We start from the raw sequence: 16,173 nt of genomic DNA on the forward strand, positions 1-16,173 counted from the left end.
GTGGTTCTGTCCCCGGGGAGGCCCATGAGCCTCATCGGGGCTGTGGGCTGTGCTTCGTCCCAAGCCCACCCCTTTGGACAGGTGGCTGCAGATGTCAGGGTCCAGGGCTGCCTCTGGCCGCTGCTTCCAGGACAGCCGGCAAGCACACCAGGCTGCATGGGGATGGTCTGTTGACCGACCTGGGCTCCTCTACCTGCATCAGACCAGCAGGGATCAAGTCTAACTTACCTGAGTGCAGATAGACGGATCCACCCATCCAGGAATCTGTGTATTCCCTGTAACTTCATGCAACAAACACCCCATGAGTCTGTTTCCTAATTTGTAACAGTTCAGTTCGGTCTCTCAGTCGTGTCCAACTCTTTGCGACCCCATGGACTGCAGCACGCCAGGCTTCCCTGTCCATCACCAACTCCCAGAGCTAGCTCAAACTCATGTCCATTGAGTCTGTGATGTCATCCAACCATCTCATCCTCTGTCGTCCCCTTCTCCTGCCTTCAATCTTTCCCAGCCTCAGGGTCTTTTCCAATGAGTCAATTCTTTGCACCAGGTGGCCAAAGTATTGGAGTTTCATCTTCAGTATCGGTCCTTCCAATGAATATTCAGGACTGATTTCCTTTAGGATGGACTGGTTGGATCTCCTTGCAGTCCAAGGGACTCTCACGATTCTTCTCCAACACCACAATTCAAAAGCTTCAATTCTTCATTGCTCAGCTTTATGGCCCAACTCTCACATCCATACATGACTATTGGAAAAACCATAGCTTTGACAAGACAGACCTTTGCTGGCAAAGTAATGACTCTGCTTTTTAATATGCTGTATAGGTTGGTCATAGCTTTTCTTCCAAGGAACAAACGTCTTTTAATTTCATGGCTGCAATCACCATCTTCAATGATTTTGGAGCCCAAGAAAATAAAGTCAGCCACTGTTTCCACGTTTCCCCATCTATTTGGCATGCAGTGATGGGACTGGATGCCATGATCTTAGTTTTCTGAATGTTGAGTTTAAGCCAACTTTTTCCCTCTCCTCTTTCACTTTCATTAAGAGGCTCTTTAGTTCTTCTTCACTTTCTGCCATAAGGGTGGTGTCATCTGCCTATCTGAGGTTATTGATATTTCTCCCAACAATCTTGATTCCAGCTTGTGCTTCCTCCAGCCCAGCGTTTCTCATGATGTACCCTGCATATAAGTTAAATAAGCAGGGTGACACTATACAGCCTTGACGTACTCCTTTTCCTATTTGGAACCAGTCTGTTGTTCCATGTCCAGTTCTAACTGTTCCTTCCTGACCTGCATACAGATTTCTCAAGAGGCAGGTCAGGTGGTCTGGTATTCCCATCTCTTTCAGAATTTTCCACAGTTTATTGTGATCCACACAGTCAAAGGCCTTGGCATAGTCAATAAAGCAGAAATATATGTTTTTCTGGAACTCTCTTGCTTTTTCGATGATCCAAAGAGGATGCCAGTGGATGTTGGCAATTTGATCTCTGGTTCCTCTGCCTTTTCTAAAACCAGCTTGAACATCTGCAAGTTCACGGTTCACATATTGCTGAAACCTGGCTTGGAGAATTTTGAGCATTACTTTACTAGCATGTGAGATGAGTGCAACTGTGTGGTAGTTTGAGCATTCTTTGGCATTTCCTTTCTTTGGGATTAGAATTTGGCCTTGGAGTACAGAATGAAGCAGGGCAAAGGCTAATAAGAGTTTTGCCAAGAGAACACACTGGTCATAGCAAACACCCTCTTCCAACAACACAAGAGAAGACTCTACACATGGACATCACCTGATGGCCAACACTGAAATCAGATTGATTATAACTTTGCAGCCAAAGATGGAGAAGCTCTATACAGTCAGCAAAAACAAGACCGGGTGCTGACTGTGGCTCATATCATGAACTCTTTATTGCCAAATTCAGATTTAAATTGAAGAAAGTGGGGAAAACCACTAAACCATTCAGGTATGACCTAAATCAAATCCATTATGATTATACAGTGGAAGTGACAGATAGATTTAAGGGACTCGATCTGATAAACAGAGTGCCTGATGAACAGAGGTTCGTGACATTGTACAGGAGACAGGGATCAAGACCACCCCCAGGAAAAAGAAATGCAAAAAAGCAAAATGGCTGTCTGAGGAGGCCTTACAAATAGCTCTGAAAAGAAGAGAATTTAACTCAGATGACCATTATATCTACTACTGTGGGCAAGAATCCCTTAGAAGAAATGGAATAGACCTGATAGTCAACAAAAGAGTCCAAAATGCAGTACTTGGGTGCAATCGAAAAAACTACAGGATGATCTCTGTTCATTTCCAAGGCAAACCATTCAACATCACAGTAATCCAAGTCTATGCCCTGACCAGTAGTGTGGAAGAAGCTGAAGCCGGACAGTTCTATGAAGACCTTATAAGACCTTCTAGAACTAGCACCCAATTTGTAACAGGGGGATGGTAATTATGACCTGAAGACTTGCAGAGGTCAGACAGACCACATAGAGAGTTTAGGCACAGCGTCTTGCTCCCCAATAAGGGCATTTGGTTCTCTGGGGCACAGCAGTGGGCGGCGCCGCCTGGCCGCTGTCTCCCAGACGGGCATCCCCTCGTGCCCACAAGAGCTTCCTGCACATCACAGCTCGGCACTGGGGTGGGGGCTTGCTCAGCGATTATCTGGAGGATCTGAAAGCATCCCCTCCACGGTGTAGCCAACACCTGACCAGGACCCACCGGCGCAGACCAGGCGCTGTGCATCTGAGAAGCCGTGAGGAGGACAGTGCTGTCAGCTGGGGAGGGAGACAGGGCGGAGCCATGGGACAATCAAATCAGTGTGAGAAACTGCTCGGTCCGTTAGTCACCACCGCCCCGTATCCATGGAAACAACTGGAGCCGGCCCTCAACACAGGCCGTCAGGAGGCTCCCACCCTCGTGGGAGCGCAGCCTCCCCCAGCCCGCAGTTCTGCTCCCAGAGAACGGAGACAGGAGGCAGCTGACTAGGGGTCCTGCCCCAGGCCCCTCCCCAGCCCTGCCCTCTGTCCCGCCTTGCCCTGGGATGCTCTGCAGAAGGAACGCACACAGTCCTGGGGCCACCCCAGAATCCAGCCCAGAACCTGGCTTCCTCTCCTCCGGGACCCCCACATGACATCAGTCCCAGTGGTCTCCACTGCCCCAGGGCCAGTCCGCTCTTAGAGGGAAGGGACAGACTCTCGCCGCATCATAGGCCTCTCCTCAAACCTTGCCCTTGCACCTCCAGTTTACAAATGGGAGACCCAGGCCCAGAGAAATTGCCGACTTGCCCAAGGATGGTGCCCCGTGAGGAAGCAGCAGAGCCAGGACTGAGACGCGTGGTGGGTTCTGTCAGCAGGCCCCCTGTGACCAGTGATGCTAACACAGATGCTGTGCTCTCTGGCACTGGGCCACAGAACAGGAACCATTTCAGGGTCTCCCTGCAGAGGGCGTGACCCTGAAACACAGAGAAAGCTCTGTGTACAGCCAGTGCAAGTGACTCACGAAACAACAAACACCTCCAAGAAGCAGAAACATCTAGACACCAGAACAAGCAGTAAGTCAGCCCACAGCCACTTGATGAAATTATAACAAGGACTTGAACGGCAAGTGTAAGACGTGTTTATAACATGAGAAATACTTGTTTTCTCAAGTATTAAAAAAAAAAAAAAGGACACAGAGTACAAGAACAGTATGATCATCTTGGTGAACAAAATGCAAATTGGGGGATAGCAGAAAGACTTAGAAAGGCACCAAAATGAAATGAAATAGAGACTGGTTTAGGGGACGGAAGAGTGGAAAAAGAAAATTTTTCTCTGTCAAACTTTTCTGATTTGCCCTGCTTTTCTATAGCGAGAATACATTGCTTTTGTGAAGTGAATGAATGGGAAGGTCAAGATTCCAGGGTAAGGAACCTTGCCTCTAAGACACCAGTAGGACAGCCCGAGTGATGCGGAAAGGAGCCGGTGACCCCGAGACGTCGGCTCCATGGCAGAGGTGACAGGGAGCGGGGAGGTGGCATGCGCTGGGGCCAGGGATGAAGACCCCACCCCAATGCAGATGGGTGGTGGGCCAGGGAGGCCAGCCCGGGCAGGAGGTGGGCAGACAAAACGCACAACCGCACCTCTTAGCCCCTGCCCTGGAACTACGCTCTACAGGGTGGGAAAGTCACCTCAGAAACTCGGGCTCCCACAACGCCCACGGCACTATCAATGGTCAAAAGTCACACATCCACTCGACAAAACATCCCAAGAGCCTTAAAAATCACACGTCTTTTGACTTCATAACTCCAAAACGAGCAAGCCAAGGAAAATCAGAGAAAAATGCGTGCAGACGGATGTTCCCCGGAAACTGCCAGACATGGCGACACTTAAACTAATCATGACACGGAACAGGAAGATATCACGCGGTGTTTCTGGGGCATGTGGACCCTCAGAGACAGGACCCGGGCTGCACGGGACACTGCTGGGGCCTGGAAGTGCTGGGCAGGGCTGCTGGCCATTGTGGGTGCCGCCCACAAGCCCTCCTGGAGGAAACGCCTTTGAGTCCTGGTTCTATGGTGTAACAACTCATGCATCTTCTCCAGGATAAAATCCTTAACCAGCACTCATGTGCACATGACACGCGACAAGGAAAACACCTGTAAGGAGACCAACGCAAATCCAGCAAGGTGCCCCCACCCCCATCTCTGGAAGGAGTCCAACCCTGCGGACCCTCCAGCTTGGCCGGTGCCTTGGAGCACTCCCTTCTTTTGACTGACTCGATGTCTGAATACACACTTTGTGTCACTGCTTCCAAGGGCTGGATCCCCGGGGGCTGGAGAGCTAGGTGTCCGACCCTCCTCAGCCGGCACATCCGGTGGAAGTCGCTGTCTGAGCCCAGGTCACCAAGAGACAAGGCGCTGCGAGCTAGGATAGGGAGGGACACCCTGAGAGGTGCAAACTGGGACACGCTCTGCAGAAATACCACCCACCTCCTTTCACTTGGGCTGGACCAGCGAGGCAGGCAGATTCCGAGGAAGGAGCCCCGGGTGTCGGGCTCAGCCCACTCACAGCTGCCATGTTGGCGCCGCTCACCGGACCCCCAACAACCTTCACCCGAGAGTGGGCAGCTCCAGGCAGCCTGAGGGGTTCTCACAAACTGAAGACCAGTGAGGGAACTCAAGGGGAGAGGACTGTCTTTCTCCTCCAGCCCCTGGGGTAATTCTCCTGTGCCTCTAGAGTGCAAAAATGGGGAGGTTGAGCTAATCAGTTAACTGGAGGAAAGACCAGATACTGACTCACAACAGTCTCTGGGCTAAAGCAGAGAAAGAAGGTACATCCATGATTGTCTGCATCTGACCCAGTACAGATTACATGACGGGATCATTTCCAGAGAACAATACAGACTCTCATTTCAACAACAATTCTACATTTGAGCTTGTTTCTCAACAAAATTTCTCCACTGCTATTTCGGAAGGCACAGACTGGGGTGAAAGTTCCAGGTGCGACAGGCAGCGAGCGTTCACACACCTTGTTCTAAGTGCCACCTCCCAGCGCTCTCTCGGGCAGAGTACCGGGGTGAGTTAAGGTGTTTACCAAACAAACTCAGAGCTCATCCAGCAGAGAGGAGGAACCGCCCCTGGCTCCCTCCCACCACCCCATCACTCGAGGAGCACAAGGATCTGCAGAAGCCACATCCACGCAGACACCGTAAGTGCCACCACGGAGGACGCGGGTTCCGCAGCAAGGGGACCCGAGCACACGTCCGCATCGTCACCACGCCTGAGCTCAGAGGGCAGCAGCCTGGCCCCAAGGCTGTGCTGACCGGACGCCCGCGGACCGAGCTCGGGAGAGACGCAGACGTCCACGCGACGGTGAGCTGCCCTCCCCGCCCGGTTCCCTGAAGACCTCGGCACGCTCCCCTCCCCGCCCGGATCCCCGAAGACCTCGGCACACAGCACCCGACGCGAGCCCGCGAGTTCTGAGCAGAGGCGCGCGCACCCAGAGGTGACGGGCAGTACTCACCCCAGAGCAGAGGGGCCAGCTGCAGGTGCTCCAAGACCAGCTGGTTCAGGAGGCCCTCCACACTCGCCTCGCCCGTGCGCTTCAGAGATGGGTGAGTGTAGTTAAGGAAAACTCCGCGATCGCCAAGCCCGGGGCCCAGAGGAGAGGTTCTAGAAGTTTCTCGACAGACAGGAAACCCTCCGGAGCAGGTGAACGCCCCCCTCCTCTCAAGGGATGGTCAAATGTGTGGGAAACAGGTACGTAGACGTGTCAAGGGCCTCTCCCCTCTCCCCTCTCCCCCTGCTCTCCACCACCAAATCTGATAAATTGAGCTGTTGTGTGAAGAAGGGAAGTCCACCCGGATAGGTTCAATCCAGCAGCTGTTCTTGCTGGGGGAAATAAAGAAGAGGGAAGGTTGTTTTTCCTAAAGAGCGTGCAAACTGTGCCTCAGTGTTCAATACAGCCCAACGTGTTTCTCTACACGTGTCGGCTTCATGCTGCTTTCACGTCTGTCGCGTTATACATCTTGATGTAATTACACATATTATTACGAATGGGCTCACTTAGGCAAGTTCATAATCGAGGAAGTCATACTGCCTCTCAGCAAGTATCAGTGGATGAAGAAATTGGGTTTAGAAGTGCAGAAAATAGGTGTCTCCAAGGTGCTAATATTAAACAGCCCGTGTGGTCCTCAGAAACGCAGCTGTAAACTGCTTTCCCTTTTCCGACATAAATGAAAGCCCTAGCATTTAAGCCGCAATCAAAAGGGAAGACTATAGCTCCTGACACTCTCTAGTGACCGGGGAAGTGGGGAGAATCCCATTACTTTCTTCCTTTAGCAAGTTAACTGCACTCAACAAACACACAGTGTGTGTCTGAAACAAGCGAGGCGTGGTGAGAAGCACTCAGCACGCTGAAATGACCGGACATGAACCTTAAATTTAGGAGGCTCACATTCCAACAAGGATGACAACGCAGGAACATACCATTGCACTTGTCAAGCCTGAGGACAGTCATGTCAGGATGGAGCCAGGCAGGCAGAGCAGACGGGCCAGGGTGGGCAGCGAGGGGCGCCAAGGCCCAGAGGGAACGAAGACCAGAGTTCCAGGGTCCCTCCTGCCAGGGCCCAAGAGGGCCAGCTGGCCGCACACGGCAATGGGTCTGAGACTGGAGCTCGGGCTAAGCTGCTGGCATCCAGGGCACTCAGGAGCCCCTACCTACCTACCTCTCCAGTCCTGCCACCGCCCCCCCGCCAAGTCCTTCTTCCTGTTTCCACTCTTCCAAAATACACGTGCCTTCTTGGAACTCCAGTCTCCACATTCTATGCTCTTTGCCTGGAAACGATTTTCCCTGCCCTCTTCCGCCTCCTCACTATACTCATCCTTTAACTCTCATCTCAGACCGCGCTCCTCCAGGAAGGCTTCCCTGAGCTGTCTCTGCTCCGAAGGCCCTCGGCTTCCCCACTAGACGTGTGTGTCTCCCGCTGTCTGGCTTCACCACTGGCCTGTCACTCATGCAGGGCAGAGCCCTCCTGGTGGCGTCTGGACTAGTGCCCCAGTCCCTGTGGCTGCTCCATGAACATGGTGACTGAATGCACGCCAGCATGAGTCAGCGTCCCAGGTACGTGGTGCAGGGGCCACGTGTGTGTGCGTGTTTTCTGTCTTCTCTCCTGACCCTCTGGGGGTTATTTTCACTTACATGAAATTAAGACTTCAGAATACAGTAGATTACTGCCTCTTGTTTAAAAAAAAAAAAAAGAAAATCACGGCAGGCTTTTGAGGCTGACCACACATGGCGCTTGAAGAACAGAAATAGTGCCTGATGAACATGGCCAGGATGCAGACCTCTGAAATGATTAGTTAGAAGAGCGAGTAAGCGAGTGAGTAATCACAAAGTTGCCAAGTGGCACTGGGGCTTTGGAAGCCATTCTAATAGCATATTTCTGTATTAATTTGCTTTCGGACATGAGCCATAAAATTATACAGCTGAGCTAATAAAGCCAATTACCTGCATGGCCGTCCCCCTCCCCTTCGGCCCCATCAGCCACCAAAACAGCCTTGTGTCTGAGCCTGGACATATGAACACAGCCCTGGCTGATCAGTCAGCTACTGAGACCTTAATTAGCCACTCTCACAGCCCGGGTGACAATGTCATAGTGAGGACAGTGGACGTGGCATTGGCTGCTCTTTCTTAAATACACGGACTCTGGCATTCGGGGCAAGAGGTCAATAAAGAATGATGATGATGACGATAATTCTTATCACTACTGCTGCAAAGAGAGTATTTCCAAAGTGAGTCCCATGAGGGAGGCTCAGTGTTTAACATGGATCGTCTCAGTTTAAAAATACTCGCTATTTTCAAATTAAGGCTTGAGAATGTGGTGGGTATAAGACAGGGACTATTATTTCCATCTCAGAGATTTAAAAAAAAAAAAAAACCTCAGGCCCATGGGGATAAGAAGAAAAGAGAACACAGCTAGGAAGTGGCAGGATTGAACCCATCCCACCCTGGAGCCCATGATATGGCTCCCACTTTCAGACACTTTGTTATAAACACTGCACTGACTCCTCACACAAACCTGGAAGCTGGGACCTGTGATTCCCCACTTGATAAATGAGGACGCTCAGTGCACAGGGCCTGGGTATGGCCAGGACCCCGTGTGCTCCCAGCAAGAGCATGGCCAGCCTCCTTCCGCCAACTGAGAGGGCACTGTCCATGGTGCTGAAGAGCCTGACTTCCCTGTAAGCCATTCCTAGTCACCTGGGAAGGGCTTCCCCTCTGGCTCCCTGGTGAAGACTATGCCTGCAATGTAGCATATGCAGGTTCACTCCCTGGGTCAGGAAGATCCCCTGGAGAAGCGCATGGCAACCCACTGCAGCATTCTTGCCTGGAGAAGCCCATGGATGGAAGAGCCTGGCGGGCTATGGTCCATGGGGTCACAAAAAGAGCTGGACACAACTTAGTGACTAAAACAACAGTCACCTGGGACACCGCAATTAAGATTCCAAGTCAGCTGATGTGCTCTTGTCCCCAAGATCTGCTCCTGCAGCAGGGGGGCCGTGGGCCGCTGCTGGTGCCAGTCAGGCTTTGCAGGTCTCCTAGGCACACCCACAAGCACAAACCCATCGGCAAACCCTGCGCACCTGGGACAGAACTCCCAGGCGCCCAGCTCAGTTCCCCCAGCACACGTTTGTCTGACCCCGGGGCCTCCCACAGGCCACTTATGGCTCTGCCAAGGAGCCACACGGCCCCTTCACAGTGCCCTCTGCGCCTGCAGCTTCCTGCCTCAGCCACAGCTGAGCTCCCTGGAGCCACCTCAGCTCACACCCACCTCTCAGAGGCGGGGAGCCAAGAGGCCCAGGCTGGCCCTTGCTCAGTTTAAACTTCTGCTGCTACGCTGTGCTCAAACTTGTCAGGCTGACGAGTGGGCAGCCCCAGAGTGGCCAGCATCGAGCACCAGCAGGAGGCCCGCAGGCCACTGCTCAGTGCTGGGCTCCCTGCCTAACTCCCCGGGTAGCACCGGCCACCCCGGGCCATGGGTACTTATGGCCACGACTGTTCCTGTACAAGGCTGTGGTGAGTGCCTGGGGCCAAGGCCAGGCTTCCTGTCTCCAAGTCCCTAATTCAGAGCTGCAGGGCTGGGAAGCTGTAAAAGTCAACTGAACGAGAGCTTCTCCAGGAGCGATGCAGTGGCTTTAAGTGATGATGACCCTGGGCCACAGCTTATTGACCACTCACTCCTGCTCACTCAGGTTAGGGAGCCCCGTGCTGAGCGCCCGGGCTGTGGGCGCGTGATCCCAGGCCAGGAGGGCCGGCTTGCACCTCGTGCCCCTCCCCCACCAGCGAGAGGCAGAGGATGCAGCTCTTTGGGGACAGAGGGGACACGAGGGTGGCAGAAGTGACGCAGCCCAGCTCTCTGATGGTAGCATCTCTCAGTCCCTTCTTCAAGCCTAAAATCTGCTAGAAGAGAAAGGCTTACACACTTCAGACCCAGGAAACGAGGAACAACAAATACACCATCACTTGGGAAGGGTGACTTCCTGGCTCAGAGAGGCCTTGTTCCGCCTTGTCCCTCACACGCCAGGTTCAGAGCAGGGCCCGTGCACTGGTTCCCCAGGAAACCCGCAGAGCGCAGATGGGGTCAGGCAGCCCCACAGCCCAATGGGAACCCCGACACTCGAGCTTCTCCACTTCAACTCCACACCCTTCAGAGGCCTGGCCGAGAGCCGAGGAGCAGGAGGGAGCGTGCAGGGCAGACCTGTACACCCTGGCCTCACAGGCCCTCTCGCCCCACTTCCCGGAGTGGGGGGTGCGATCTGCAGAGCCAGGGACGTCATGGACGCCCCATGCCAAGCCAGGGGGCGGAGAGGGGGGCAGGCGGTCATCCCAACCTCCTAAACCGTGTGTGAGCACACTGCCCCAGCTGGAAGCCCTTCAAGCGCCCTAGGGATAAAATCCCAGCCCCCTGGCAGACCATGCAACTTCTCCGCGAGTTTTCCCAGGCTGACCTCTGCCCCGCAGACCTGGAGGCCTCGGTGTGCAGCAGCCAAGCTGAACCACTGGGACCAGTGGCAACAGACGGGCTGTTTGCGGCCTCGGGGCCCTGACTCCCGCACCCCTCAGCCTGGAACCCTCTTCGGCCATGGCCTCCTGGTGACCACCACCCGTCTCCAGCCTGAACTTCACTTCATCTGGGACGTCCTCTACAATCCACCCAGCAATCACCCCAGCCAGACCATCATGAATGAACCCTGTGCGTGCATCCGCGGTGTGCGTGTGCCCTCAAGAGCCTTCCTGCCAGTGGGCGGGCCTGGATCCACGCCAGCGTGTCAATACCTATGATGTGGGCTGCGGTAGCTGCTGGGGATGAAAAGACTGACCAGGGTGAGGTCCTCCCTACTTTAAGAAGCCCCATCTATCATGCAAGGATCATATCTTAGGATTATTAGTTACCCATCATTGTTAGTGACACCTAGTCAATATCTGTGCAGAGCTGTTTTGTTTACGAATGTCCCCACACACGTCGTCTTGGTTAATCGTCTGTGTGTCATGGGAGCCGTGGATGTGTGTGTGTGCGTCACTAAGTCCTGTCTGACTCTTTGCGACCCCATGGACTGTTGCCCACCAGGCTCCTCTGTCCATGGGAGTTTTCCAGGCAAGAATACTAGGGGCAGGGGTGTGGGGGTGCCACTTCCTTCTTTAGGGGATCTTCCCAATCCAAGGACTGAACTTGCGTCTCCTGCATCTCCTGCATCAGCAAGTGGATTCTTCACCTTGGAGCCACCAGGGAAGCCCAGGGAAAATGGATATTTGCGTCCAAATCTTGGAAAAACAGCTCCAGAGGCAAGGAAGGTGCAGAAACTTAATAAAACATCTTCCCTCTTATTTTCTGCCAGCCCATTAGCAGTGAAACATTTGGTCACGGGCTACAGTCAAAGGACCCCTCAAAACCACAGAGCAGTTTTTGAGATCCTGCCTGTGTGTATGGGACTGAAGTTTACCATGAGCCAGTCTGACGCCCTAGAAAAATGACTGTTCGTTCCATCAGGTCCTCCCGTGGGGAAGATGCAGCCAGCGGGTGGAAGCCTGGGTCTCTCCCAAGAGAGGGAAGCACCGGACTCTGAACACCTGGCTGTCACACATGGTCCACAGAGACCAGCCCTCAAGAGCAGCTGACGCAGGCGTCTCCACACGGCTGAGATGAGGATCCCGGAGTGGGGAGCCCCGTGGGAAGCAGGCCTGAACCTCGGCCCCCTCTCCCAGGAAGACACGCTGCCTGTGCCCCACGCACCTGCTCTGGAAAGACACCCACAGGTGCAGGGACTTAGCCCGCCACACTTCAGCTCTGATGAATTAGCAAATTGTCATAACTACGGATTACGCTAATGGAAAGACTGTTCTAGGTGATTAATGAGACTCTTTCCCACGACACTGTTTTCCGATTTGCATCATGAACTTTGAGAATGCCGACGCCGGGTGTTCTCGTCCCAGCAGGGGTGCCGGTGGCATCTGGGCTCAGCTCCCTGGATGGCCCACGAACTGCCAGGGAGAGTCTGCAAGTGATTCAGGGTCGAGGTCTTGCTGGGTGAAGAGAGGGTAGTCTCGGGGTAGAGGGCTGGCAAAAATGAGGGAGCCCTGCAGTCAGCAGCATGCCCGAGGGATGCTCGTCTCTCCGGCTTCATCTGGAAGATGGGGACAAACGGAGGCCATTGTGGCAGAGACCAGGCGCCTTCTGTTCTTCCTCCCAGCACAGAGCTGGCAAGAGTGCAGACTTTGGAGCCAGACGGCCAGGCACGAGTCCCAGCTCCACCACTTATGAGCTGGGTGACCCAACGCAAGGTAGGTCATCTCACAGGACCGAGGTTCTCTCCTCTGTGGAATGTGGATGAGGACAGCTTCACTGGGTTTTTGTAAAAATTGAGTAAATCGATGTAAATTGCTCAGAACGGTGCTGGCATCTAGTAAGGGCCATATGGGTGTTAGCTATTACTTAAGCCCCATAAGTAATTGTATGCTATTAGATGCTCACAATCATTGTCACGCCACAAGCACACAGGATGTGTACAAGCCCAACAGGTGACCAATCACACGAGCACAGGGCGCGTGGACTCACGTGCCTGCTCACACGCACACGGGGAACTCTTCTGTCCACTCTAGGGCAGGAGCCCTTCTCCACCCTCCCGGGCCGGCCAAACCTCACATCTTGCACTCTCTCCCTGCACCAAACCCTGGTTCCTTTCAAAGTAACTTCAAGGCATGCATATCCGGATTGGAGGTGGTGGGGGGGTCAAGGATCAAACATGTGTCCCTGCCACATCCCTCCCACCGTCTGCTGAAGGCTAAGCAGCCAGGGCAACTTTACAGCCTCAAAAGAAGGTCAGGAGAGGTGCTTCTCTCTGGCTGGCCCGGCACCCCCATCTGAAGCCATGATCACCCACAGCCATAAACACTGATTCCCTAAGGACAGAGATACGATGCGAGCCCGCACTTGACTGAAGACGATCAAGGAATCAGCTGTGCTGAGGACAGGAGCTGCCTGTTTTAGAATCCATTTAGATGAAACTGTCTCTCCTAACGTGACTAGTAGGAAAACCTAATGCACTGTTTTAAAGGAGTCTTCTCTAAAAATACCTAATTTCTCTTGGGCGATGAGAAGACAGAGCTCCGATAAAAGCGTCTGTGAGAGTTAGCTAGGAGCCAACTAGGGAGGCTGAGGGGCTATCTCAGGCAAACCAGCACAAACAGCTTAACCTTCCTGCGTCTTTATTTATCATAAATACTTATTATTTATTTGGCTGCACTAGATCTTAGTTGCAGCATGCGAGATCTTCAGTTGCATCATGTGGGATCTAGTTCCCTGAGCAGGGATTGAACCTGGGCTCCTTGCTTTGGGAATTCAGAGTCTTAGCCGCTGGACCACCAGGGGAGTCTCATCTGCCTCTGTCTTTAAAGGAAGGAGGGCTCAGCTACTGACAAGTTTTCCTCACTGGTGGGAACACTGTCTTGGAAGTTGAGAAGCTGGGTGTAGCTGTTTGCCAGGTCACCCGTCCTGGTGAAGACGTCGTGCTCAGGGTTGTATAGGGTTGTGATTGTTGTTCAGTCGCTAAGTCACGTCCGACTCTTCGACCATGGACTGCAGCACACCAGGCTCCTCTCTCCTCCACTATCTCCTGGAGCTTGCTCAAACTCATGTCCATCGAGTCAGTGATGCCATCCAACCATCTCATCCTCTGTCTTCCCCTTCTCCTCCTGCCTTCAATCTTTCCCAGCATCAGGGTCTTTTCAAATGAGTCGGCTCTTCGCATCAGGTGGCCAAAGTATTGGAGCTTCAACATCAGTCCTTGCAATGAATATTCAGGATTAATTTCCTTTAGGACAGACTAGTAAAAACTGATGACAAATGTCAAAGCCACTATTGAACTTCTGGGATTTATAGAGGGTGACCAAACATGGCCACCATCAGTGGCATGGCCTGGGGCCAGCCCCGAGGAGACAGCCCCTCTGGGAGCATGACCCTGCTCCATACACCTTTGCTTCCCATTACTTAAGCCTACGTGCTCTGAGAATCCCACAGAGGCATTCCAGCACCCTGTCTGCTACTGATTCTTAGGCACCTAAAGCCCAGTTTGCCACTGGGCTCCTTGAGCCTCTGCCTCGCCCTCAAGCAGTCAGATGGCTACAAATAACCTCCAGACAGAAGGCAGGAGACAGTGCTTATCAGCCCACCTGGCGGAGACCCAGCCCAGATGGTCCAGGACGCCAGCCTCGTGGGGATCAGCAGAGCAGGCACCCAGGTCTTGTCAGAAAACCTACCCGGGGTTGGATTCTGCTAGGTCAGTAGGCATCTCACCAACCCTGAAATACTCTCCGAAGAGAGGTTTGCAACAAAAACAGGAAAATGAGAAGGGGTGCTATCACCAAGCTCGCTCCAAGCGCCTCCCGCAGCTGCTTCCCTCGCAGACCGTCTGTGCAGCGCTACCCCCTGGAAAGGGAGCCAGGCTTCAGCTAGATAAGTCACGCTGGCTGCAAACTCCCTTCCTACTCACGGCATTCGGCATCATGCAAGCAAGCTGGTGACCGTTCAGCTGCATCAATGAAACGGAAACCATCCATTCACCAAATGGTTTCCATCCCTCCATGCTAAGGATTACACGTGGCACCAGGGTGGGCAAGGGAGTGCACGCCTGGGCTCCACCGGGCAGAGTCCACTCCAGGCTGAGCTCTTGCTCACTGCAGTGTCCCAGCACTTGGCACAAACCCCAGCATGCACAGGTCATCAGGGGACGGCTGCTGACAGGACCTGACCTCAAGAACAGCACAGCCGGGCCAGGGAGACAGTCTTGGGAGGAAAAACTTTCCCGTGCTCTGGAAGCACTATCTCAAACAGGAGTTGAGCCTGAGGGTTGCAGGGGCCCAGAGGTGGGCATGGTTCCAGCTGGAGCTTGATGGGAGAGGTTGCAGAGAGGCCAATCATAAAGGGTGACCCACACCTGTGCCTGCCTGATGCTTGTCTCTCCTCCTCTGAATGCCACGTGGAGAGTGAAAGAAGATACGGTCAGCTTCCAACGTTCCAAACTAGATGCTCTGGGGGACCCTGACCCCATTTAGGCACCCCCAGCAGACGTGGAGGCGAGGACGCCAGGGGCCGGCTGTGGGGGAGGCCTGGCCCAGCGTCCTCCATCTGGAAGGGGCCTCACCTGGGGCCGGGCCCCCAGAGGAGAGCGGGAAGCGGGGGCTCAGTGTGCTGACACCTTCCGGGGTCAGGAAGCGTGGCTGCGCCTCGAGGGTGGGGCGTCACTTCCAGGCTGACCTCAGTCAACAGGAAAGAATGTGAGGTCTCGGATCCTGGCCGTCCAGCTCCAGCCACATGTGAGGAGAGTTACTCAACTTCCAGAATTTGCGTATTTGTTTTTTAAAAGGGATAGGTACTACCCAGCTTGTAGGTTTTAAGAAAAATGCTAGTATCCTGTCCAGCACCAGGTAGGGATCAGGTCTGGCTGCTATGCAGGAGACCTGGGTTCAACCCCTGGATCAAGAAGATCCCCTGGAGAAGGAAATGGCAACCCACTCCAGTATTCTTGCCTGGAGAATTCCATGGACAGAGAAGCCTGGCAGGCTACAGTCCATGGGGTCGCAGAGAAATTGGACACAACTGAGCGACCAATACTTTTACTTTCCCAGGGGATCAGAAGGGCGGATATAATGGTTAGGACTGATCCCAACGGCGACCCCAGAGCACATGTCCCCCCGGGCTGCCATCACCACCCTCACGGGACGAGGTGGAACAGGGAGCAGAGAGGTTAGGCGGAGGCCCGGGGAGGGGGCGGGCTAGGTGGGACGGGAGCGCCCACTGGTCAGTGTCTGCCCCGCTGCCCGGAGTCCCTTCCCCAGCCCCGTGGACAGCTCACCAAGCGACTCGGCACACGGGAGCCGCGCGTGGTGGTTTCCACTGCAGTAGTGACAACAGAAATGAAACACAGGCTTCAGAAAAGCGAGAGGGGTCATAAACCTAAAAGAGCAGTATTCAATATGTCAGCTCACTTGCCCGGGCCCATGGCCAGCATGTGACCCGCTGAGCTCAGTGAGCTTCAGGGCTGAAGACACCGTGAGGGCCCTGGTGCTCACGGACCCCCAACCCCTGCTCCGCATGAGGCCACCCTGATCCAGCAGAGGGCGGTCTCCCGACGACACCCC

General features: G+C 53.9%; 1 protein-coding gene across 4 annotated transcripts in view; it reads right to left on the reverse strand.

Moving 5' to 3' along the window:
* The window catches only part of TRAPPC9 (trafficking protein particle complex subunit 9), a 384,613-nt gene that overhangs the window by 83,797 nt on the left and 284,643 nt on the right, over positions 1–16,173 (reverse strand). For all 4 annotated transcript variants that reach the window (XM_043483137.1, XM_043483134.1, XM_043483135.1 and 1 more), the window contains one exon: positions 6,001–6,091. In XM_043483137.1, the coding sequence (XP_043339072.1) occupies positions 6,001–6,091 (91 nt within the window). The remainder of the gene's footprint in view (positions 1–6,000; positions 6,092–16,173) is intronic.

The sequence above is a fragment of the Cervus canadensis genome, chromosome 12 (assembly GCF_019320065.1).
Source record: "Cervus canadensis isolate Bull #8, Minnesota chromosome 12, ASM1932006v1, whole genome shotgun sequence".
NCBI lineage: Eukaryota > Metazoa > Chordata > Mammalia > Artiodactyla > Cervidae > Cervus > Cervus canadensis.